This window comes from Saimiri boliviensis, chromosome 2 (genome assembly GCF_048565385.1).
Source record: "Saimiri boliviensis isolate mSaiBol1 chromosome 2, mSaiBol1.pri, whole genome shotgun sequence".
Classification (NCBI taxonomy): Eukaryota; Metazoa; Chordata; class Mammalia; order Primates; family Cebidae; genus Saimiri; species Saimiri boliviensis.
In genome coordinates this window covers 123,054,873-123,082,031 of record NC_133450.1, presented here as the reverse complement: position 1 = coordinate 123,082,031, position 27,159 = coordinate 123,054,873, and the positions used below count along the sequence as shown (strand labels likewise).

Here is a 27,159-nt window from a genome sequence, read left to right as displayed (position 1 = left end):
CCTGTTGAAGTATTTATGTTTACTGATACCTATAACTTGATAACTGTAACTCTGAAATGCATGAAAAAACTAAGATAGGTTGATGGATAGACAGACAGGTATGTGATAAACTAAATCTAGAAAACAATGCAATTGTGAGTAGTGGATATAGAAGTGTCCAGTGTAAAATTCTTCCAACTTTATTATACATTAGAAAATTTTCATAGTAAAATGTTGAGGAAAAAGTTCATTTGTATTTTGGAACATGATAATTTATTAATTTCCATATCATTAAAATAAAAATCTTTAAAATGCTCAAGTTGCTTGTTAAATTATGCTTCCTCTATACTATAAGCAAAAAAGACATACCACAGATTCCATATCATGAAGGGTTATTGGTTTGTGAAGCATCATCTTGTAAAATGGGCGGATGAAAAAACCTTGCAAAAAACCAAATACGTTTAGGATGATTACCAAGTGAAAGAAAACAGGTAATTACACTGTAAAAAGTTTAGACTTAATACTAACCATCCAACAGTTTGCCATGATAAACTGCCATTCCAGCTACCCGACCAATAAACTTGAAGTAAGAGAGGTGATCTTCATTACACAACCCAGAGTTTGGATTTATCTGCAGGGTATAATTGTCCCTGTAAAGACAATTCCATTTAAATACTCCATTTGAAAAACTTTAATATGACAAATAATTATAAAAAATCTTCCTCTTTTAAGAATTGTTTACTAGTGTTAGAACCACATTCCTCCACTGGATTTAATGGTTTTAAAAATAGTAATTTCTGTCAAAAAGTGGAAACAACCCAAATGTCCTTTGGCAGATGAATGTTTACACAATTTTTTTTTTTTTTTTTTTTTTTGAGATGGAGTATTCCTCTGTCCCCCCAGGCTGGAGTGCAATGGCATGGTCTCGGCTCACTGAAACTTCCACCTCCCAGCTTCAAGCGATTCTCCTGCCTCAGCCTCCGAGTAGCAGGGACTACAGGCACCTGCCACCACCCCCAGCTAATTTTTGCACAGTTTTAGTAAAGACGGGGTTTCCCTATGTTGGCCAGGCTGGTCTTAAAATCATGACCTCATGATCCACCCATCTCGGCCTCCCAAAGTGTTGGGATTACAGGTGTGAGACCACCGTGCCCGGCCTAAACAAAGTATTATATGTAAAAATAATGGAATATTATTCAGCCTTAAAAAGGAAGGACATTCTGATACATGCTACAACATAGATGAACCTTGAAGACATCATGCTAAGTGAAATGAGCTGGTCAAAAAACGACAAATAGTGAATGATTCCACTTATGTGTGGTACCCAGAAAAGTCAAATTCATAGGGACAGAAAGTAGAATGGTGGCTGTCAGGGAATGAGGAGCAAGTGCTTTCTGGGTACAGAGTTTCATTTTGGGAAGATGAAAAAAGAAAACGTTCTAGAGTTGGATGGTGCTGATGGCAACACAGCAATGTGAATGTATGTTAACGACTCTAAATTGTGTATTTAAAATAGTTAAAATGATAAATTTGATGTAATGTGTATTTTACCACAACTTTTTAAAGTCACTTCTGAAACATCAGTTAAAATTGCCCTTTTCTGGCATGACATACATTTTCCTCATATTGCATGACTCTTACTTCTAAAACCACGATTTTTCTTTTTCTGCATATAGTCATTTTAAAGTTACTTACGTAGCAGAATACTCAAACAACCCATAGTAAGGGTTAAACATTTCCTTTGAGATCAGGAAGAACCATTCTCTGGCAACTCCTCCATAATCCAATCCCTTTTCACCATCAAACTCAATCCACAGTCGAGCCTTGAGGAAGTCTGCTCTCTTGACACCCATAATTCTCCGGTAAGAGTCCTCGAGAACAGTTGCTCGGCGAAGTTTCATTTCAAATTTGTTTGGAATGTCATTCTGAAAACCCAGAGGAGAGACTTATGGTTTAAATCAGTTCAACATAGTAACAAACCTGTCTCTCATAAAATTATAACATTGCCTCTACACCCTGTGTCTAAGTCTCTTTTTCCTTACGTAATATACTCAGGGCAAACACAACTAGGTATATTGTCTTGCTTTCCTCGATGGTATGAGAGAGTTCTTGCATTTTCTCTAATTACTTACTAATATAGACTTCTCTATATCTAAAGGAGCTTTTTCTTTTTTCTTTTTTGGAGAAAGTTCTGTTGCCTAGGCTGGTGTGCGGTGGTGTGAACATGGCTCACTGCAGCCTCGACCTCATGGGCTCAAGTGATCCTCTTACCTCAGCCTCCTAAGTAACTGGACCATAGAAGCATGCCATCATGCCTGGCTAATTTTTAACGTTTTTGTACAGGTGAGGTTTTGCCATCTTGCCCAGGCTGGTCTCAAACTCCTAAGGTGAAGCAATCTTCCTGTCTTGGCCTTCCAAAGTGCTGGGATTACAAGGATGAGCCACAGTCCCCGGCCTAAAGAAGCTATTGATGGTGATGGTAATGCCCCCATGAAGCCATTTCATTAATAGTCATTTTCATATTAAGTTCCAGTGAACGCCATTCTGTGGCCTGTAGGATAGCCACTGCTGCTAGTTGTCACCTGCCCATCTGTTCAGGGTTTTCCCTATCTCTACCTTTCCTCCCTGGAGTCTATCCTCTTTCACTCATTCACAGATGCTGACACTCACAGATTGTGCCGTATATGGCTTGGCTGGGTCTCCACCCAAATCTCATCTTGAATTGTAACTCCCACAATTTCCATGTGTCTTAGGAAGAACCCAGAGGGAGATGAATGAATTATGGGGGCGGGTCTTTCCTGCACTGTTCTCGCGATAGTGAATGAGTCTCATGAGATCTGATGGGTTCTTTACACAAGCTCTCTTTGCCTGCTGCCCTCTACCTAAGATATGGTTTGCTCCTCCTTGCCGTCCGCCATGATTGTGAGGCCTCCTCAGCCATGTGGAACTGTAAGTCCAATAAACCTTTTTCTTTTGTACATTGCCCGGTCTCGGGTATGTCTTTATCAGCAGCGTGAAAACAAACGAATACAGCCAGGCACGCGGGGCGGCGGGCGGGGAGGCGGTTAACTCCTTTAACCTTACAACACCACTATGCAAAAGCTACTATTATTGTCTTCATTTTACACATAAAACTGAAGAAGACAACTTAAGAAAAGTTTTAACTCCTGGGTCTGTGCTCTTAATTAATGGAGCAACATTGCCTCACTAATCTTTCGTACATTCTTTGCTTACATGACAAATGTACGTAACTATGCTTTAGGCAGACCTTACTGTAAATTTTACAAAAGATACGTCTAAATATTTCATTCCTCTGTACTTCATGGCCAAATTTCCAGGGGAAACTAGTAAGAGAAAACATGCCATCAACATTCTGTCACCTCCGAAAAAGAAGGTTAGCTCTAAGGAAAAAAAAAATTTTATTCTCAATTTATTCAGAGCAAATGAGAAGCCTTATAGAGACATGACAGTGTTAGCAGTTGATATAAGCAACATAAGCATGATATGAGCAGTTTACTCTACTGCTTATGTCATTTAAAAAATGGTAAGCTTGCAGAAAAGCACTTTTAGACTGGATACTAGGCAGCGGGAGCAGGTAAGCATTTATCAAAGGCCCACTCTGGGCCAGGTGGTATTGTAGCAGCCAGGGATGGGGAATAAAGGGAATACAAACTGGCTGTAAAATGTTGCTTCCTCAAGGAGTTTCTAATCTGGTGCATATGTGAAAAACAAGTGTAAATGCTTCTATTTCTGAGACTTAAAATAGGAGAATAATTGCTGATGATAGAGATGTAAGCAGTGTTCTGCAGGGCATAAAAGACTGAGCTATTGACTTGAAATGAGGCAATCAAGAAGGCTTTGAGAGGAAGTCTTTAGACAGAGAGAAAAAGAGGGAAGGATGAACAGCATACATGAGGGGTCTGATATATTTAATACCTAGAGAGTACAGAAGGAGAAGGGAAAGGAAGGGAAAGAAAGCAGGGATTATAGCGAAAAAAATGTGAAAAAGTAGTCTACGGGAGAGGGTGGACAGTGTGAATGCAGTCGAGAAGAGAGTTTCTGAGCAGGGGAGCCACACGTTCAGATCGCTGGGTTCTCATAAGCTGATGGGACAGGGTATAAAGAACAGTTTTAAGGAGAAACAACAGGCACACTGGTCAGTTAAAGACCCCTGGGGCCGGGCGCGGTGGCTCACGCCTGTAATCCCAGCACTTTGGGAGGCCGAGGCGGGTGGATCACGAGGTCGAGAGATCGAGACCATCCTGGTCAACATGGTGAAACCCCGTCTCTACTAAAAATACAAAAAATTAGCTGGGCATGGTGGTGCGTGCCTGTAATCCCAGCTACTCAGGAGGCTGAGGCAGGAGAATTGCCTGAGCCCAGGAGGCGGAGGTTGCGGTGAGCCGAGATCGTGCCATTGCACTCTAGCCTGGGTAACAAGAGCAAAACTCTGTCTCAAAAAAAAAAAAAAAAAAAAAAAAAAGACCCCTGGAACAGCTCAGTGAGAGAACACAAAGGGATGTGTGAAGGAGCAACGGCGGTAGAAGAGAGGGCTACAGGAGAAACTTCCGTGTTTGAACTGAGTAATAGACAAGTGCATGCATTCTGGAATCTGGCCCTGTGTTCAAATTCTGACTCCACCATTCACTAGGTGTGAGACTTTGGGCAGGTTACATGTCTTTTCTAAGGATTAATTTCCTCAACTATAAAATAGGAATAATAATGATAGCTACTCGCATCATTAAAATGTAAAAATGCTTACACAGTATCTGGCACATGGTAATTATTAGCTATCATTATTCCTACGAAATGTTGAGGATAAGGAAGATGAAAAGGTTAAAGACAGCGCATGGCTTTCAATCACTGGTTTTAATTATTATTATTTTTGAGACAGAGTACTGCTCTGTCATCCAGGCTGGAGTGCAGTGGCATGATTATAGCTCAGGGCAGCCTTGAACTCGTGAGGTCCAGTAATCCTCCTGCCTCAGCCTCCCAAAGTGCTGGGATTACAGGCATGAGCCACTGTACCTGGTGTTTTTAATATTCTTTATCTCTGTTTTGGTGCCACACTTTGTGACATTCTAAGTGTTCTTAATGTTCTGCTCTTTTGCTGTGATGTGTCTAGATACAGATTCTTAAAATCCTGCTTGGGCCCTTTTATTAATGTGAGAATTCATATTCTTAGCCTTCTCCTCCTCATGATCTTGGTCCCCTCCTTCTGGAATGACTTCATGTCTTTGAACCTTTCTTTTGTATGTTTATCCCTTACATACCTTTGTTGCATTCTGGGTCATTTCCACAAAAATTAACTTCTCTCTTAATTTTCTTAATCACTAACATGATATGTCATGTTGGTTAGGAACACGGGATCTGGGGCTAGACCACTTGGCTTTTCTACTTAAGCATGGGACTTGATCACATTACCTAGTCTCTCTGTGCCTCAGTTTCTTCATCTGTGAAATGTGATAGTACTCCCTTCCTTACAGAGTTATTGTAGAGATTAAATGAATAACATGTAAACTTCTAAGAATAATGCCTGGCATGCAGTGAGAGATGAATAAATATCACTGCTTTTTTTTTTCTTTTTTTTTTTTTTTGAGATGGAGTTTCGCTCTTGTTACCCAGGCTGGAGTGCAATGGCGCGATCTCGGCTCACCACAACCTCCGCCTCCTGGGTTCAGGCAATTCTCCTGCCTCAGCCTCCTGAGTAGCTGGGACTACAGGCACGTGCCACCATGCCCAGCTAATTTTTTGTATTTTTAGTAGAAACGGGGTTTCACCATGTTGACCAGGATGGTCTCGATCTCTCGACCTCGTGATCCACCCGCCTCGGCCTCCCAAAGTGCTGGGATTACAGGCTTGAGCCACCGCGCCCGGCCATCAGTGCTTTTTAAAGTTTTTTTTTTTTTTTTTTGTATTTTGTATTTCTGTATTTTGTAGCCTGTAATGGGACTGCCTCCCATCGCCTGCTGCTTGGAAGACATTAACAATCAGATACTATAACATGTGTCAAGCATTCAGAGTGGCAAAAAATGGAGAAGCTAGTACTTCTATTCCCCAGCATGTTCTCATTAAGAATGAAAATATTTACCAGAACAATAAATCAACAAACATTTAAAATCCCAAAGTCTAGAAGCAGAAATTTTTCCAGGGAAATTTTTACTCTTCTTTCTTTCTTTTTTCATCTTTTTCGAGACAGGGTCTCACTCTCACCTAGGCTGGAGTGCAGTGAAGTGATTTCAGCTCACTGCAACTTCCACCTCCTGGGTTCAAGTGATTCTCCTGCCTCAGCCTCCTGAGTAGCTGGGATTACAGGCGTGCGACACCACGCCCAGCTAATTTTTGTATTTTAGTAGAGATGGGGTTTCACCATGTTGGCCAGGTTGGTCTCAAACTCCTGACCTCAAGTGATCCACCCACCTCAACCTCCCAAAGTGGTGGGATTACAGGCGTGAGCCACCACTCCTGGCCCAGAAAATTATTCTTAAAAACAAGTTTAGAAAGTTGATGCTATTTATGGATTTTAGTAAGGCATAAAATATTTAGTCTTTAAAAACTACCATGTTTTATTTTTGTTAAAAATTTGGGGCCGGGCGTGGTGGCTCAAGCCTGTAATCCCAGCACTTTGGGAGGCCGAGGCGGGTGGATCACGAGGTCAGGAGATCGAGAACATCCTGGTCAACATGGTGAAACCCCGTCTCTACTAAAAATACAAAAAATTAGCTGGGCATGGTGGTGCACACCTGTAATCCCAGCTACTCAGGAGGCTGAGGCAGGAGAATTGCCTGAACCCAGGAGGCGGAGGTTGCGTGAGCCGAGATCGTGCCATTGCACTCCAGCCTGGGTAACAAGAGCGAAACTCCGTCTCAGGAAAAAAAAAAATGTGGGTGAAAATTTGAGGTAGCCTACCCACCATCTTGAATCTTTGTGAAAGCAGGCTTCTGGCTTAGAATGCAAGAAGGTATAACCCAATATGGCCACCTAGTGGTAGTATTCCTAAAGTGCAGGCAACGGAGGACAGGATGAGCAAATTGAGAGGCAGTAAAACTAATAGATACCAACAGAAATGAAATAGATGGGCAGATGGTAAGTTTAGTTCCAAACATGGTGCATTTGTGACTATGGGCAAAAGTGTAGTGAACATAACTGATAAGCATAAGGAGACAAGTCACAAGAGCACAGTTCCACTCATGATTGCAGTTTTAAATTATGCAGAGAGATTACATTTGAAGCTGTAGAGAATGAATGACTATCGCTGGAAAAAAACAAAGTCATAAAAAATTCAGAGACCTCCAACACAGGAAAGACTAGCTTAGAAGATAATTGCCTGAGCCACTCTTGCTCAGATTCTACAAAGATCAAGCCCCACAAACTCCACAAGGACACCCAGGTTAGAGCTCTGGAAAGCAAACTTTTAATGCCATTATTCTGTATTATAAAATGTCTTGAAAAATAAAGACATAAAGTAATTATGATCTGTAGTGATATATCACAGCTATTCAAAAAAATGAGCATCTTTTTTCTATGAAAAACTTGTCAAAGTTGTTACAAATATAGAACAAATTCTTACTTAAAAAAAAAAAACATTTCCCTTTACTTTCCATCTATGTATTGATGACTCTTAAGTATTTTTTACAAACATCACTAACCTGCTTCTTCAACTTTCTTCGGAAGAACTCATACTTTCTTTTATAATCCCTGGAGTACGGCACTGCCTTCAGTTGAAAATTTTGGAAAAATAAAGAAGTTTAGGTTGTTTTTATTCTGGAACAATTTTTTAAGTTCCCTGCTGGGTATTTTATGAACATAAGTTAAGGGCATTAAAAGAAAACTATTGGGAAAGAAAAGTTTAATTAGAAGAAAAACAAATACAAAACTTAAAAATGTTTAATTTCTCTGTTTAAGGTAAAATTGTATTCGGCAGTTCCTATGACTGTAATTTTCATCATGCAATATTCTTAAAATGTAACATGCCAGAAACAGGAAATTTCTTCCAAGTAGAGAAATATTAGAAAGAAAAATGTCCATTTCTAAAGAGACTTTCGAAGTGATTTCTCCATTAAAGGAAAAACGTGAGAAGTATACTTTTTCCTTGAACTCTGGGAAGCTGCCTTATTTAGCCCTTATTTTAAAGGACTACATGTTGAGATAGTAAATAGTAATAAAAAATCCTCTATCTTCAGTTTTACTTATTTTTATGAATTAGAAAACATCTGAACAAAAATGGAAAAAGCAGCTATAAAAAACGATAAAAGGGCTGGGCGCGGTGGCTCAAGCCTGTAATCCCAGCACTTTTGGAGGCCAAGATGGGTGGATCACGAGGTCAAGAGATCAAGACCATCCTGGTCAACAAGGTGAAACCCCGTCTCTACTAAAAATACAAAAAATTAGCTGGGCATGGTGGTGCGTGCCTGTGATCCCAGCTACTCAGGAGGCTGAGGCAGGAGAATTGCCTGAACCCAGGAGGCGGAGGTTGCAGTGAGCCGAGATCGCGCCATTGCACTCCAGCCTGGGTAACAAGAGCGAAACTCCGCCTCAAAAAAAAAAACAAAAAAACAAAAAAACGATAAAAATTATCCTGTCAAACTGACTCAAGAGTAGGACAATTATCATACACAGTAATATTTATACTTAAATGTGGATGTGTCTTTCATAGAGGCATTTACAATTTTTTTTTTGTTGTTGTTAGATAGAGTCTCACTCTGCCACCCAGGTTGGCGTGTGGTGGGGCAGTCTCAGCTCACTGCAACCTCCGCCTCCTGGGTTCAACCGATTCTCCTGTCTTAGCCTCTCAAGTAGCTGGGACTACAGGTGCCTGCCAACAAGCCCAGGAATTTTTTTTTTTTTTTGCATTTGTAGTAGAGAGAAGGTTTCACCACACTGGCCAGGCTGGTCTTGAACTCCTGACCTCAGGTGACCCACCTGCCTTGGCCTCCCAAAGTGCTGGGGTTACAGGCATGAGCTGGGCCCAATTTCTATCAAAAAGTTTAAGAATGACCCTGGGGTGGATAGGGTGCTGCTGCGTCCTCATCCAGATACACTCTCTGCTCCTCTCTGATTTGTGGAGGACTGTCATCATTTTTGTTCAGACAGCGGCAGGCACCAGACTGAGCTCAACAGCCCACACTGCCTTACCATTCTGACGGTCTGGCTCACTTGTCTCCCACAGTTATTGCACAGGGCAAGGGTAATGACGTCATAGAATCTTTTCAAATAATGGAGACTTGGAGTGTAGTAAATAGGGGAGAGGAGAGAATGGCCAATGTGCTTTCCTCTCAATGTCTGTAGGGTTATGCCCTTGACTATCTGCTCTTGAAGAGACAGGTGAGAGGACAGTCCCATCAGAGCACACTGGTACAGAGAGACTTACTGGTCCAGTTATGGCTACATTCTGCAACCGAGGATCTTCCCATTGTGTTCTTTTTATATCTGAAGGGTAGAAAAAGAAAAAAGATGTTCTTTCTCATACATAAAATTTATTATAAAAAATAACATAATGAAAAATCATAATGAACATACTGTGATTTATGTAGAAGATTCTTCCATCTGTGTGAGTTCTCTCTTCCCATCCTGGCTATAATTAAGAATGTATTTCAATTATTTTAGAATAGGGTTTTAGATGTATGGATAGACAAACAGCACTGATTGTATGGTTAATTTAAATCACATGTTCCATTCCATTCTTAGAAGGTATGAACAGTTTAATAATAAGATTAATTATAGCTGATAAAGAACTACTATATTCCAAAATACAAAATATTTGAGATAGCCAAGTAAGAGAGGTTAGCATTTCTATACACTTACAGGCAAAGGCCCTAGATCACTGGAAGTATCAAGTGATGTCTTTCCTCTCAGATGGGCTGTAATTTTCAATCTGGGATCTTCCTTTTTTGGTAGAGTAAATAAAGAACAACACACACACAAATTTCAAAATAATGAAAGTCAGTCTATTACCATGTTTTCTAATATCAATGGATATTTAAAATATGCTCTTGTAAAAGTCATTTCATATTTTATTTCCTAAATATGTGACATAGTATTTTCTCCTCTGAAATCTATCACTCTCAGGCTATAATATCAAAAGGAGTAAGGATCAGTTCTCAGGGATCACCACTAACTGGTCACCTCTTTACCCTGCTCGTTAGGAAATGTGTCACTCTTTAGGGGTTTTCTCTATGTAAAAACTGGTAAAAGAGTGGGGCATTAAATTGGACCACGTGATATGTCTAAGCCCCAGAACATGCATTTTGGCAGCTCTGTTCAAGTTGATTCATATTTTGAATAACAGGAAGGTAAGCCCAAAAAGGTTATTAAAAGTCAATTCAGAATGTTAAAAATGTGAACAAAATTCAATTTATTTGGCTTAATTTACATATATTATTATTTTAATATTAATTTATTAAATAATTTTAGTATTATTTAAGGTATGCTGGTCTTTTAATAATTAATTAAAATTTATTCATCTGCTGCTAATTTTGAGTAATTTTTCTAGTGGTAAGCCAAGCACTAAACAACTTTAAGCCTTACCTTAAAATAAAAAACCTGTTCCACCTAGCCTCACAAGGTTTTTTGATATTAAATGAGATAGGGATTCAAAAGTTCTTTGGAGCTAGAAAGCCTCATATAAAAGCAAAGGATTATTCCTACATATCTTCCTAAGCATTTATGGCTAGTGAGCTAAAAACTGGAAATAGGAAGTAAACATGAGTATCTCCATCATAATCCAAAACAATATTAAAAAGAGGGGTAAGTATGTTCCTAAATATAAATATTATTATTAAGAATTCAATACATCTTTCAATGAATACTAGAAAACATAGGTTACACTAATATACACTTAAAGATGATAAGGAACTATACATAAGAGATGATTATTGTTGTTATAAATTTAAATGGAAGAGTATCAAAGTTACCCAGGTGGTGGTTTTAGTGTTGTGGTCAATAAAGAAAGGCCTCCCATTTGGTGCATGCCGGACTTCCCAGCCTTTAGGAAGGAATCCTTGCTCAGTTTCAGATGGCTGGGTCACCTGCTGGCCTGAATCACTTGTGGAAGCTTGTGACTGAGGGCCTGCAGAACTCTGGCTTGATGTCAGCTGATTGGTCTCCACTGTGGCCTAGCACATTTACAAAATCATATCATAATATTTTATAGAGAACTCAGAAATAGCAGCAGTTAAAAAGGCACTTAACCTGCAAATGCAATACACATCCTCCTTTAAAGAGACTCTGAACATTTGAGGCTCATTTTCAAATGTAGTTACGGCATATTAATATTTTCCCAACATTTTAATAATGTATTACATTTAATAATATTTTTCCAATAAGCTATTTTGTCAAATTTGATTTTAATAATAATTTATAATTTCTCAACTAATTCTCAAGCAGTGAGATAGCAGTTAACAGTCTGTTGTGGGTGCATCTGACTGAGGGAGCGAGGTCCACAAGCTCAAGCACTAGCTGCAAGTGAAGCTCTGGTGCCTATAGTAGGAGGTTGTCTTTATTCTCCCAAAACTCAGGATGGGGGATTCCTCATACACAGAAGTAGATTCAAATGTCAGACAGACAAAATGAATGATAAATATCTACCACAGAAGTGGATAACTGAAATGTAATATAGTCATATGATGGAATATTAGTAGTTAATAGAAATACACTGCATCTATAAATAACTACATAGAGCTTTAAAACAATGTTAAGCAAAAAAAAGTTGTAGACTTATGGGGCCACAACATCAATTTTAAAAAGATTTTTTTTAATCAAGCAGTACCTCATTCTATAAAATGAGTGTTCCCTCGTTGCAAAATTAGAAACACAGGCATATAAACAATATTTTACTTTTTTTTCCTTTGAGATGGAGTCTCACTGTGTTGTGCAATGGTGTAATCTCCATTACACCATTGGGCTGTACATCCCAGGCTGGAGTGCAATGGTGTAATCTCCACTCACTGCAACCTGCGCCTCCTGGGTTCAAGCGATTATTTTGCCTCAGCCTCCCGAGTAGCTGGGATTACAGGCGCGTGCCACCACAACCAGCTAATTTTTGTATTTTTAGTAGAGACAGGGTTTCACCATGTTGGTCAGGCTGGCCTCAAATTCCTGACCTCATGATCTGCCCAGATCACCCTTCCAAAGTGCTGGGATTATGGGTGTCAGCCACTGCACCCAGCTAATTTTAATTACATTTTCTAAGCTCTTTAAGTATATAAAATTGGCTAGAAGAATACATAACAAATTCAAGACTGTGGTTCCCCCGGGGGAATGGAACCAAGAGCTTGGCCAAAAGAAATTTAGGTTAATCTGTAAGACTTTATTTTTAAAAATAAAATGTCTAGGAATTAATATGGTAACATTAATGATGGTAATTCTGAATAAAGAATATGTGTATCTGCTATATTATTTTCTAGACTTTTCAGTGTTAAAAAATTTCTCAATGAGATACGGTGATAAGAGAAAATAAATATTTTGCTAAACACTTAAAAGGAAATATTACAGGTGAAACTGTTGCCAAGGGTGAGGTTTTATCGGCATAAATTTCTTTAATAGATACCAATCACCAAGATTATGTTTTAGTTAAAATAATGATCTTAACTATTCAAATTATAAAAATACCCAAAGACCAGATTATTTGCTTTTTCCTCTCATTCTCATTTGAACTTGTTTTAGATAATAGCAAGTGGTCATTTGTGTATATTAGAGATTCACAGGAAATGGTGGACACTTAGCATCAGTGTCAGAAAATAAATAATTTGAAGATGCTACAGCCAGGCATAGTGGCTCAGGCCTGTAATCTCAGCACTTTGGGAGGCCAAGATGGGTGGATCACCTGAGGTCAGGAGTTTGAGATCATTCTGGCCAATAGGTGAAACCCTCTTTCTACTAAAAATACAAAAATTAGCCGGGCATGGTGGCGCATGCCTGTAATCCCAGCTACTCTGGAGGCTGAGGTAGGAGAATTGCTTGAACCAAGGAGGCACAGGTGCAGTGAGCCGAGATTGCGCCATTGCACTCCAGTCTGGGCGACAAGAGTGAGACTCCATTTGAAAAAAAAAAAAAAAAAGACATGCTAGAAGTATCCAGTATATACTATAAAGTGATGTAATAGTTTACACAGGGATGTGACAGTTTAAATCCTGTAAGAAAGTAAATTAATAGGTTGCAGGGTACCTGTACAGTGGGCTTTGTCCAAGTAGTTGTTCTGGAATTGTGATCTACATAATATGATCTTCCTCTTTCATCTTGTTTTTCTTCCCAACCTGGTGGTAATCCAGATGAAGTAGGCAAAAGCTAAAGTGAAGAATAACAGAAGAATTAAATATATCAAATTTAAGAATCCTTCTATTGCCCCCAAAAGTTCCCTCAATCTCCTTGCCCTCTCTCAGCTCAAGCAACCACTCATCTGCTCTCTGTTGCTAGTTTTGCCTTTTTAAGAAATATATATATATATATGTTTATATATATAGAGAGAGACAGAGAGAGAAACAGAGAGAGACAGAGTCGTGCTCTATTGCCCAGGCTGGAGTGCCGTGGTATGATCTTGGCTCACTGCAACCTCTGCCTCCTAGGTTCAAGCAATTCAAGTGCCTCAGCCTCCTGAGTAGCTGGGAGCACAGGCATGCGCCAACATATCCAGCTAATTTTTTTTTTATTTTTAGTATTGACAGGGTTTTGCCATGTTGGTCAGGCTGGTCTTGAACTCTTGGTGTCAAGTGATCCACCTGCCTTGGCCTCCCAAAGTGCTGAGATTACAGGCATGAGCCACCATGCCTGGCCAGAAGAATTAAATATTAATAAGAAAGAATCCTTTGAAAAGCACCACATCTCTTCTTCACTACTTGCTCACTTTAAAACAAATCATATTTTATTGTATTGAACTAAAAAAAAACATGTATTATAATGAAAAATTGGTAAATTATACATCTTAATTTAGTGAAATAAGCCCTATTTTAAATATTTTAAAGTATGCAAAATAAAGTGTTCAGTATTTCACTTGGGGAAAAAAAACCACTAGCACCAACAATAATGATGAGAGTGATAACAACCCTAATAAAATATGCCAACAATAACAAGCACATGCTAAGTGTTTAACACAGATGTCATTTTCTTCCCACTTAATTTTAATGAGACGATTGCTAATATTGGCTCATTTTAGTTGTGAGTAAACAGAAGCTTAAAATATGGAAGTAACTTGTAACTACACTTGATCTTAGCCAAAATGCCAAGAAGTCATGGAATTAACTTGTTAAGCAACATTGCTTGTAAGGAATGGAGCTGAGATTTGAACCCAGGTAATTTAGCAGCAGACATCATACTTACCTGCTGCATCAGCAGTTACCCATACTTTGTTTCTCTAAAAGCTAGGAGATGCTACTTATCATAGTTTGTTACAATTGGATAAAGAGAGGTCTGATTATTTCTAGGCTTACTTAAAATAGTTCTAAATCCAGGCCGGGTGCAATGGTTTATCCCTGTAATCCCAGCACTTTGTGGGGCCGAGATAGGCAGATCACGTGAGGTCAGGAGGTCGACGCCAGCCTGACCAAAATGGTGAAACCTCATCTCTACTAAAAATACAAAAAAAAATTAGCTGGGTGTGGTAGCGGGCATCTGAAATCCCAGCTATTCAGGAGGTTGAGATAGAAGAATCACTTTAACCCTAAAGGCAGGTTATGGTGAGCCAAGATTGCACTATCGCACTCTAGCCTCAGCAGCAAGAGTGAAACTCCATCTCAAAAAAACAAAAATTAGCCAGGCATGAGGTGGGCACCTGTAGTCCCAGCTACTCAGGAGGCTGAGGTAGGAGAATCGCTTGAACCCAGGAGGCAGAGGTTGCAGTGAGCCGAGATGGTGCCACTGCACTCCAGCCTGGTGACAGAGCAAGATTCCTTCTCCAAAAAGAAAAGAAACAAAGAAAAGAGTCCTAAATGTGGCCTTCCTATTGTCATTTTGAACCAGATTAACCCTGGTTTGGTGTGGCTCCCTAAGGTGGCTTACAACATAAGAACCATTGCCACCAGTCTCCACACTAAAGGCGCTGCTTACTAGATACACAGGAGCTCTATGTACATTGCTGGCAGTTGTGATGAGCTGTTAGATCACAAAATGATGGATTTAAATGCTGTCCAGTTCTATAAATGTCCATCTGCTGGTGAACAGATAAATGTAGTGGATACATCTCTACAATGGAATACCATACACTAATACAGGCATGCAATAACATAGATCTATCTGAAAAACAGCATAATAAGTGAAAGAGGGTGGACACAAAAGCCTACACCCTACGACTCCCTTTACCTGAGATTTCTAAAAAAGGCAAAACTGTAGCGATAGAGAGCAGATGAGTGGTTGCTTGGGACTGAAAGTAGGCCAGGGATTGAGGGAACTTTTGGGGGTGATAGAAGGTTCTTAAACTTGATTGTGGTGATGTCTGCTTAACTGTATAAATTTACAAAAACCATTTATTTGTATGATCAAAAGTGGGTGGATGTTATGGTGTGTAAATTATACTTCAAGAAAACTCCTAAAAAAACAAAATCAATGTACTGAGGGAAAAAAAGGCATGGAAACAACTTTTCTGGCACATAAAATATAAATCATCCTACGATTCTGTTGCTCACCAGGTGCACCTAAAGTTTTGTCTTGGGTGAATTTCTATGAGTCAGTGAGAACTTCCACATATGCATTGTATAAAGGACATTATAAGGTGCAGTGGGAAAAATACCATGGAACTCAGCTTGAGCGGGCTCTGATCTAATGGAGGAGGCTAGACAGGTGACAGTGAGCAAGAGTAAGGCTGGCAAGGGTAGTCTTTCAATGGCATCTGTCCTCTTGTTGATGGTCAGTACTGACTAGGGCAATGGATGCATAGGTGGGTGACCCCTCATTCCTCGGCACAGGATCTGTGTTCCCCTCTCTTAGTGCAGGGTGTTGTGTAGACAGATAAACCACTTGTGGGCTCCGGATTTTGGAGCCTCTGCATTCCTGTGCTAGAACACAACCCTAGTTTTTAAAGCTATCTAGACTGCCATTCAAAATTGCAGATGGTTGGGGAAGAAAATGAGAAAGCCATTCCAAGTGGAGAAATGGAATGCACACAAAATCAGAAGAGGGAGAGAATCAGGACATGGGAACAGTCTCCTTGGAAGAAAAAGCATAGACATGAATGAAAGCAGCAGGAGGCTTCTGTTGGGGGATAAGGAGGGGTAGGCTGAAGAGGCTGGGAGCCTGGGAGTTTTGATCTGGTTTAAAAAACAAGCAGAGTGAGCTGGGCCTGGTGGGTTATGCCTATAATCTCAGTACTTCGTTAGGCCAAGGTGGGCAGATCATGAGGTCAGGAGATCGAGACCATCCTGGCCAACATGGTGAAACCCCATCTCTACTAAAATATAAAAAATTAGCCAGGCGTGGTGGCACCCACCTGTAGTCCCAGCTACTGGGAAGGCTGAGGCAGGGGAATTCCTTGAACCTGGGAGGTGGAGGCTGCAGTGAGCTGAGATCGTGCCACTGCACTCTGGCCTGGTGACAGTGAGACTCCATCTCAATAAAAAATAATAAAAAAAAAATAAATAAATAAAAATAAAATAAGTAATAAGTAAGTAACAAGTAGGATCTCTGGAAAAGAGAGAGAAACTCAGAGAAGTGAGGCTTGTGTCAGGAAGTGGATGGAGGCAAGGTTAAGGTCCAAACTGCCACCTAGGATGTGGCTGGAAACAGCACTGAGCAGGAAGCAGAGGCCTCAGTAGACTGACGAATGTGATACCTCAGGGAAGAAACAGACCAGGGACTGATAAACTCCAACCTGGCCGCTGGGTGTGTCAATGCCAATGGACACCTGAGTGATGAAACCCTGGCTATGCTTCGGGTACAGGGCAGACATAGCTGCCGGATGCCGTGTGCATGCGCAGAGCATCAACAACTGGACACAATGATTCTGAATTGTATGCTGCATGCAGCGACCACCTCTAGACAGTACAGTGATTCAACCAACAAGCCCAGATACCACCCACAGTCACCGGCATGCAGAGACTTTGCTTTTAACATGGGAGGGACAGTTTTGCACGTTTTGTCTTTAAGGTCCTTCCCTGGATATCACCACCTGGGACCTAGATTCTGTGCTGTACAGGTTCCCTGTAAGGCAAGTGTTCACACTCAGTCTTCCAAAATAAAAATAAAAAGAGAGGCTGAGTTTTATATTTTTTATTAATTGATGGAAGAGGGTAAAACTCACCACAGGAAGTGTAGGTTGTTCCTCAAAAGTATAGGCTTGTAAGCTGCCTCTTCTGCTGGAATGATTCTTGTAAAAAACAAGACAACAGAATAAGAATACCTTGAGATTTGTGATTTGCCTTTGAGTGTCAGCTAAGGTAGTGAGGGTAAACATGACAGGGCAGAAGAGAGAAGGCTGGCTAACACGCAGCTGTTGAGACTGCAGGCTGAGGCACCTGGTCGCTCTCAGCCCCCTAGGTGGACACCTTCACACATCCAGCTACCACGCCCTCGGTGCTGGACTGCCTCCTGGACGCCTTCTCTTGAATGTCTTAACAGAAGTCATTCTCAAACACACTCCCTCTACATTTAAGTTCTAATTTTTTGTTTTGAGATGGAGTCTCGCTCTGTTGCCCAGCCTGAAGTGCAGTGGTGTGATCTCGGCTCACTGCAACTTTCACTTCTGGGTTCAAGCAATTCTTCTGCTTCAGCCTCCTGAGTAGCTGGGACTACAGGTCCATGCTACCACACCTGGCTAATTTTTGGATTTTTAGTAGAGACGGGGTTTCAGCATATTGACCAGGTTGGTCTTGAACTCCTGACCTCGTGATCCACGCACCTCAGCCTTCCAAAGTGCTGGGATTACAGGCATGAGCCACTGTGTTTGGCTCGTAGTTCCAGTTTTATAGTTTTAACTTCAAGTTTTCACCTTTTGTCACTTTCCTTACAATGACAGCAATATCCTAAGAGGTTTCCCTGTTGCAAGTCTTACTTCCTTAAGTCCACTCTACATGCTGCATGCTGCAGGTTCAGAGCATCCTGCACTGCACAGCCAGTCCTGTTCTGGAGCTGAACCCCATGACGGCACAGAAAACAGTGTTTCCTGAGTACCAAGACCTGCCTCTTCCTGACTTCTTCAGCTACTTCCCACTTCACAATCTATCCGTTGGACATTCTGGACGACTTGTTTTCTGGAAATCTCATGTTCTTTTTTTCCTTATGTTTGTATATACATGCTATTATCACTATCTGAAATATCTTAGTTTTGTTATTTAAAGACATCAAAATTTACAATGCACACAGAAATTAAATCAGAAGATCTACTGTAGTTCTGTTTATAATAGTACTGTAAACAATCTAAAGTCTTTGAATAGGAGACTGGTGAAATAAGAGTTACTTGTATGATGGAATATGCTAGAGTTTAATGATCATTTTATGATCATTTTAATTGGTTTTTAAAGGAGTAGATCTATATATACTGAAATGGTTCAATGTCTAAGAGACAGCAAGTGAAAAAAGCAAGTTACCAAAAAGGATATTTAAGATGATCTTAGGTTCAAAAATCACCTACAAATATGTGTGTATGTATGCATGTTTATGAATATATAGAAATAGTGTCTACATAGGTATGTAAGTTATTTATCACTAGCAAATCAATAATCATTTATTCTTTAGGTCTTTGACCACTAATAGTGACTGAGGGAGCATACATTAGGGTAATATGGAAGATTTAATTTTATTTATTTATTCATTTAAATTTTTTGAGACAGAGTCTTACTCTGTTGCCCAGGCTGGAGTGCAGTGGCATGATCCTGGCTCAGTGTAACCTCCACCTCCTGGGTTCAAGCAATTCTCCTGTCTCAGCCTCCCAAGTAGCTGAGATTACAGGCACATGCCACCACACTCAGCTAATTTTTGTTATTTTTAGTATAGATGAGGTTCTGCCATGTTGGCCAGGGTGGTCGAACTCCTGACCTCAAGTGATCTGCTTGCCTTGGCCTCCCAAAGTGCTGGGATTACAAGCTTGAGCCATAATGCCTGGTCTTAAGTTTTACTTTATACACCTAAATACAATTTCAATTTGTAACCATAACCATACAGTGCCTTAAAAATATTTCTTAAAATAGTTAACACTCATACATGTTATAAAATTCAAAAGGAACCTGGGCAACAATACTATACCCAGTCTCTAAAAATTATTTTTTTTTAATTACTGGGGGTACAATGGCATGTGCCTGTAGTGTTAGCTACTCCAGAGGCTGAGATGGGAGAATCCCTTGAACCCAGAAGTTTGAGGTTGCAGTGAGCTATGATCATGCTCCTGCCTTCCAGCCTGGGTGACAGAGGGAGACCCTATATCAAAAACACAAAAGGTACAAGCAATACATATCCTGTTCATTCTCTGCCTCTCTTCACAGGCAAGCAGCATTACTAGTTTCCTGTTTAGTCCTCGAGTAATATCATACATTCGTAGCTATCAAACACATTGTTCTGTACCTTGCTGTTTTTCATTTACCAGAATCTCTTAGGGATTGTTCCATCAGACATATATAGTCAAGCCCACCTTGTTCTTTTCAGTGGCTACATAGTATTACACGATATGGGTGCCATGTATGACAATAAGTAAAAAAAAAATACCAGGCGGACAGGGAATGGGATCCCATGTGATTTATTACCAGTGAATCAATATGGTTTATTCTTTTTTTTTCTCTTGAGACAGAGTTTCTCTGTCGCCCAAGCTGGAGTGCAATGGCGTGATCCCAGCTCACTGCAACCTCTGCCTCCTGGGTTCGAACAATTCTTCCAGCTCAGTTTCCTGAGCAGCTGGGATTACAGGCATGCACCACCACACCCAGCTAATTTTTGCATTTTTAGTAGTGATAAGGTTTTGCCATGTTGCCCAGGCTGGTCTTGAACTCCTGACCTCAAGCCATCTGCCCACCTTGGTCTCCCAAAGTGCTGGGATTACAGGCATGAGCCACTGTGTCTGGCCTAATATAGTTTATCCTTTAGGTCTCTGACTGACCAGTACCACACCCCCATGAAAAAATGAAATGAATGGAAGACAGGACAAACAAATGGAAGAAAGGAAGGGCAGGAGGTAGGCAGGCAGATGTACTCACGGATATTCATATTCCCGTACAACTATCTACAGTGAAGCTTCTTGAAGAAGATGCTAGAGCAGAAGTTAGCAAACATTTCCTGGTAAGGTCTAGACAGTAAATACTGGCTGTGGGCCATGTGGTTGCTGCCGTAACTACTCATTCAGATGATGTAGTGTGAAAGCAGAGATGGTAATACCTAAACAAATGATGTACCTATACTCCAACAGTATATTATTCATAACAGGCAGCTGCCAATTTGGCCCACTGGTTGTAGTTTGCTTGCCTCTGCACTAGAATATAAGTCACATGAAGGCAGGAGATACTGTTAATTTTACTTACTGATATATCCCCAGTAACTAGCATATAGTACCTTGCATATATGTGATCAGCTCTCAATAAATACTAACTGAATGAAACGCAGGGTAACCTCAACTGGAAATGACAAATAGCATCCTCAGAGAATAATTTTTGTCTTCTAATGAATCTCCCTTGATGATACAGTCTGTATAGCTAGCCACGAAGTTCTCACCGTGGAAGCATATGCTGGAATACTTTATTCTGAACCCTATGGAAAGCAGTTTTTACAGTGGTGGCTGAAGTGAAAATGTCATCTATCTCCTTGTTTAGTCAAAGTACATCAGTTCTTATTCATATATACCTGTTGGTGACATCTGTGATAAAATGTTAAAACTTCAGGCCAGATGCAGTGGCTCATGCCTGTAATCCCAGCATTTTGGGAGTCTGAGGCAGGTGGATCCCTTGAGGCCAGGAGTTCAAGACCAGCCGAGCCAACATGGCTCCATCTCTACTAAAAACACAAAAATTAACTGGGTGTGGTGGTATGCGTCTGTAATCCCAGCTCTTCAGGAGGCTGAGGCACGAGAATTACTTGAACCCAGGAGGTGGCGTTTGCAGTGAGCTGAGATAGCACAACTGCATTCCCATCTGGGTGACAGAGTGAGATGGCAAAAAAAAAAAAAAAAAAAAAAAAAAGAAAGAAAGAAAGAAAAACCAACTTCAGCTTAACGGAGAGAGAGAAAAGCAGTCCCTAACATCCAGGAGCTGGTCTGGCACTCACAGGTAAGATCGAGACAAAATCAAGACCACTCTGTAATCATGGCTGAATATAGACAAAACATGAACATTGTCCAAGCCACCAAATACCAAACATTTCCCTATCCTGGCAAATGTGAGTGACTGTTCTACTTTGCTAATCACAGCTTTAGCCTCACTACAGGGAAGATTTGAGATACAAAATCACAGAATTATCCCTGCTTCCTGACAGCATCTCATGTAGAGCAAAGTCCTGCTTCCTAAAACCCTCTTCAAAATCACCTAACATCAGCCCAAATCTTTTAAGTCTTTTCTAACATTCTGTTGACAAAATACCAATGGTGCGTGTTCTCCTTTGCTGAAATGACTAATAAACCCAACTTGTTCAATGACATATGTGTCCCTAGTGATTTCTGACTGGAGGGCACTGACATAATGGAAATTTGGATGCCATGACTCTGGTCCATAATATTAATGGGGATATTTGAAAAAATGACCATGCTGTAAAGTCCTAAGGTCCCTGACATATTATTGCATTTAAGACAAAATTTTACATAAAAGTTAGTTGTTGAATGGTATAATATGCATAATATAAAATACTGAAACCATAAACAAATCTAAGAGCATCTTACTGAGCTGGATACTGGCTGGCTTGTGGCTGAATTTCCAAAGATGGTGAGTCTGGCATTTAATTCTTCTGCAAGGTGAGCTGGAACATCCAAGTTACTTGATGGTGGAGGTGATGGGAAGGCCTGGCTGCTATACATGGTGGCTTCATCTTCTCTTATAATTTCCCAGTTCTAAAATTAACAGAATAAGCTTGAGCCACACATACTTTAATCTATTGCTATAGCATGTGTCTATCAAGGAGAACTAGGAAACCACTTATACCTCGGAAGACTCTCGGTTGTCAACACTTTCTGTTTCCTCGGATATTTGCCGCCTGGTGGTAAATGCACGCTGTGCCTGCAGCTGAATGTTGCCATTCTCAGCATCTGTTAGGTTGTCCCTATATTGGAAGTATAAAAAGCCATCATCTATGTCTTAAGTAGTTAAAATGATTGTCAAAGATTCTGTGATCATTGAAAAAAAAATCTACATGATATCAATAAAAAAATTTATTGTTTTTGACCAAAGGCCAAAATGAGAGAGCTTCACAGATTATTTCGTTATGTTATTTTGCCATGTTATTACAAGAGTAATAAAGCTACACATACATTTTGTGAATCAGATAGTACCTTTTCTAGAAGTGGTCTTAAGCCAGGAGTAGAGTACTCCATGCACCAATGTGATGGACAGAATGAAAGAAGGTGTAAGGACTTTATAATTAAAAGCTTAATGATTTACGAATCACGTATCTATTAGGAATGGTATCTGGTTTTTTTTTGGTAATATACAATCACAAGCCTAAAAAGTTAACAGTAAAGATTTGTCTAGCTTAGGAGAGGTACAATAAATCAGATTGGATGGTTAATGAGGATTACAAAAACAGAAAGAATGAATAAGACCTAGCATTTGATAGCCTAACAGGTGACTACAGTCAATAATAATTTAATTTTACATTTAAAAACAACCAGAAGACTATAATTGGATTGTTTGTAAGAGAAAGGATAAATGCTTGAGGGGATGGATACCCCATTTTGCATGATGTGATTGTTATGCCTTGCATGCCTGTATCAAAACATCTCAGGTAGCCCATAAATATATATACCTACTAAGGACTCACAAAAACTAAAATAAAAAAAATCAGATTGAACACCCTTGAATATAAATAGAATAATTTATATTATTCTAGTTATTTGCATTTACTATAACCAGACTATAAGATCAAGAATTTTGTTCAAATATTTAATAATAAAATTATTGTTAATTTATTTAATGCCACATGAGCCCATGCTAGTCAGAAGACCAGTTACTACTGTACTGCAGCTGAAGAAAGCATAATTTTGGCACATGGTTCTAAGGGAATGCTTCAGTTTTTTTTCCCCCTAAATATTTGATTTTGGCTACCTGAAAATGACATTCGCCACAGTGAAAGAAATGTGATTCTGCTCAAGTAAGGCTTGCCATAATGCTGAGGTATGCAATAGGGCAACTCTGCAGAATTTCATAGTGTCTTCGGCTTTGTAATCTGTATGTCACTCTGTGAAGACTGATGCTTCTGTGCCATTAAGTACTTGAACTGCTGATTTGTTTTAAAAGGATTTGAGAACAGAAAATGTTTATGAAAGTGCTTGGCATATATCAGATACAAAATATCAAAGCCAAAAATTAGGAGGCTAATGCACACATTAAAAAATTACAAGTATGGGCTGGGCGTGGTGGCTCAAGCCTGTAATCCCAGCACTTTGGGAGGCCGAGGCGGGTGGATCACGAGGTCAAGAGATCGAGACCATCCTGGTCAACATGGTGAAACCCCGTCTCTACTAAAAAGACAAAAAATTAGCTGGGCATGGTGGCACGTGCCTGTAATCCCAGCTACTCAGGAGGCTGAGGCAGGAGAATTGCCTGAACCCAGGAGGCGGAGGTTGTGGTGAGCCGAGATGGCGCCATTGCACTCCAGCCTGGGTAACAAGAGCGAAACTCTGTCTCAAAAAAAAAATTACAAGTATGTTTCAAACATAAGACTAAAGGAAGATTTCATAAGACTCTATGGAAGAAGAAATGAAAGCGGATTTGAGAATGAATATGAATAATGGGAGATTTTATAAGTTTATATACAGTCTTATGATAATAAAAGAAAAATATCACTGAGGAGACATAAGTCAGAATATGTGATCTGTGCATGCTGGAAGTTATGTAGACATTGAGCAGACTGTCGAATAGGTGTTTAATAAAAGACCCTTATTATTGAGTCCTTTATATTTTATAAATAATTTATATTTTAAAAATAGAGTACTGTAGAAATTAACATTTTATTATACTTTAATAACTACAAAAATTCTTCAAGACTTCTAATTCAGCCTAAAAAGACAAATGTACCACTTGTGGCTACATGACAATTAAAAACATATTAAAATTAAGAAGCAATTAAAAGGGTAGTATCTATGAATCAAGTATTATTAAGTCATTAAAAAAAAAAACAAAACAGCAGAGCTAGGACTTTTTAAGTCCCGGGCCATAAAAATCCTAGTATTATTATAGTTTATGCATCACTATCCTGTTATGAATCCATCTGAGACATGACCTCAAAGTGAGAATTAGTAGTTAAAGTATTTCCAGATTAAAATTGTAAAAGCCACCAGCACATACTGAGGGGTTGGTCTTTTCCACTGCGTTCTTCTAGATTCATGGTTTACATAGTAGGTCCTTCCAAGGATATCCTGCCTCTCTTCCCACCCTGGAGGTAGAGGAGAAGGTTCTCGTTGTTGCTGCAAATGGCAAGCAGCATCTGGTTGGTCCAAAACAACCCAGCCAGGCTGAAAAACAGGATGGTAGCCATTAAGTTTATGCTTGATTTTTTTAACCTTATAAATTATATGCTAAAGGAAATTTTAAAAGAGATTTTTATATTAAGTTCTAGAAATTATGCATAGACAGAATTAACAATCCTCAACTTTTAATACCATAATATAAATATTTTATGACAATGAAGACTTTTTTTGCAAAAATGATAACCATTTAATTTTTGTTTGAAATTGTCCAAAAATTTTTCCAAAACAACCTTTAAAGGCAAATGCCTATAAAGTTTCCACCAGGTTCTGCCTGGGTGACAGAACCAGATCCTGTCTCAAGATAGAACAACGATAAACCAAAACTTTAAAACAAATCAATTTAAAATTTTCTTAACAAAAAATAGAAGTGAGGTGATAGATTTAATTTGCCTGATTTAATCATTCTGCATGGTAAACACACATCAAAATATCACATTGTCCTCTATAAATATATACAATTACTGTTTGTCAATCAAAAATGAGATTTAAAAAATCTAATCAAATAAAGGACAAAAAATCTTTTATCTTTTAAATAAACAACAGTGGAAAGTTGGAAATAAAAAGCACTGAGAAATTGAGAAGCATAGTTTAAGTTACCGGTGTAATCTCGGCTATTCTCTAAATTATAAGCTGAATGACGGGCAAGGATTATGTGTTATTGGTCATTGTCTTTCCTGCAGAGAAAGCACCATGCTTATGGTAGAAATCAATAACTATCTGAGACGTGGAAAAAATTATTAGATAAAGGTCAAATGCATAGATGGGCAAGATAGGGAAGGGCAAATGATTTTGAAATAATTGCTACAGTGAACTCTCTAGTGATGGAAAAGTCATTGTGATTCCCTTGTCCGATTTTCTCTCTTTCTCCTCTGGACCAAGGCAAGCCATTTTAGTCAAGCCATAAAACAGCCAAATAAAGATTTTTTAAAAAATGCACTGGAAGTTTGGTTTCTCAGAGACTAACAAGAGGCAAAATTAACACAAAGCCTTAGTTAAGCCTAAAGTAAGGAACTGATAGAAAAGAGTAGCAAGAATTAATGCTTTTATATGGGAAACCTCATAAAAGAAAAGGCGGTAGGCAAAAGATTTTATTAAATACTGACTGGTTAGGACAGCATTCGAAACTGAAATAAACTGGTGAAGAAAACTTTAAAATGCTCCCAAAGGGACACAAAAGAAGACCTAAATAATGGAAAGGCATGGTCTGATCTTGGCTGGGAAGACTCAGTCTCACAAAGGTGTCAATTCTTCCTACGGTAATCTATAAATTTGCCAAGATTCCAACACAACTACATTAGGATTTAAAAAAAAAAATAGGCCAGGCACAGTGGCTCACACCTGTAATCCCAGCACTTTGTGAGGCCGAGGTGGGTAGATGACCTGAGGTCAGGAGTTCGAGACCAGCCTGGCCAACATAGTGAAACCCCGTCTCTACTAAAAACACAAAATTAGTCTGGCGTGGTGGTGCATGCCTATAATCTCGGCTACTCAGGAGACTGAGGCAAGAGACTTGCTTGAACCTGGGAGGTGGAGGTTGTGGTGAGCCAAGATTGTACCACTGCACTCCAGCCTGGGCAACAAGAGTGAAACTCTGTCCCCCTTGCCCCCCACCCCCCAAAAATACAAGGCAATTCTCAAGTTCAAATAGAAATATAAACAAACAGCAATAAGCAGCACAATTCTAAAAAAGAAGAGCAAGAAGTGAAGATCAACCCTACCAGATAAAGCTATTATAAACGACAACAATTAAAGCTGTGTGGCACTGCATGCATCAACAGGCAACTCAACAGATTTGCCCAGAAAGAGATTCAACTTCATGGGAATTTCGACCAGGCACAGTGGCTCACCCCTGTAATCCCAGCACTTTGGTAGACCAAGGCAGGTGAGTCACTTGAGGTCAGAAGTTCCAGACCAACCTGGCAAACATGATGAAACCCTACTTCTACCAAAAATACAAAAATATGGTGGGCGTGGTGGCAGGTGCCTGTAATCCCAGCTATTCGGTAGGCTGAGGCAGGAGAATTGATTGAGCCTGGGAGGTAGAGGTTGCAGTGAGCTGAGATCGCACCACTGCACTTATCCTGGGTGACACAGCAGTACTCTCTCTCGAAAAACAACAACAGCAAACAACATTTATAGGAATTAAGAATAAGATAAAGACATTTCCAATCTGTGGCAAAATAGGCAAATTACTTACAAAATGGGCACCCATTTGGGAAAAAACTTCACTTGAATCCCTACCTCATTCCTTATATCAGGATAAGTTACAGACTGAATAATATTTAAATGTTTAAAAGTAAAACTAAAAAGTATTAGTAACAAATTTTTGGAAATTTTAGAAATATACTTTAAGAGTGGAACACTGTTGAGTATGACACCAAACCCTGAAGGCATGAAAGAGAAGATCCATAAACTTGACAACAAAACACCCAAATTTGTATATGGCCCTAATTACTAAATAACAACAAAAAAACAAAACAAAAACCCACAAATAACATATAACATAAGTACATCACAAAGTGGCAAACATTTTTGGTACTTTGATAATAGACACAGAATAATTTCCTTATATACATAGAGTTTCTGTTCTAGGCCTGGAGAACAGC

General features: G+C 39.5%; 1 protein-coding gene across 2 annotated transcripts in view; it reads right to left on the bottom strand.

Annotated features, from left to right (window-relative positions):
* Window positions 1-27,159, bottom strand: part of NEDD4 (NEDD4 E3 ubiquitin protein ligase) — a 153,635-nt gene that overhangs the window by 16,843 nt on the left and 109,633 nt on the right. For both annotated transcript variants that reach the window (XM_003935602.3, XM_010346122.3), the window contains 13 exons: window positions 24,372-24,538; window positions 22,011-22,128; window positions 21,752-21,919; window positions 17,204-17,269; window positions 13,144-13,263; window positions 10,893-11,093; window positions 9,784-9,864; window positions 9,499-9,553; window positions 9,350-9,408; window positions 7,629-7,694; window positions 1,675-1,904; window positions 508-629; window positions 349-419 (listed from right to left, as the gene is read on the bottom strand). In XM_003935602.3, coding sequence (XP_003935651.1) covers window positions 349-419; window positions 508-629; window positions 1,675-1,904; window positions 7,629-7,694; window positions 9,350-9,408; window positions 9,499-9,553; window positions 9,784-9,864; window positions 10,893-11,093; window positions 13,144-13,263; window positions 17,204-17,269; window positions 21,752-21,919; window positions 22,011-22,128; window positions 24,372-24,538 — 1,524 coding nt within the window. The remainder of the gene's footprint in view (window positions 1-348; window positions 420-507; window positions 630-1,674; window positions 1,905-7,628; window positions 7,695-9,349; window positions 9,409-9,498; window positions 9,554-9,783; window positions 9,865-10,892; window positions 11,094-13,143; window positions 13,264-17,203; window positions 17,270-21,751; window positions 21,920-22,010; window positions 22,129-24,371; window positions 24,539-27,159) is intronic.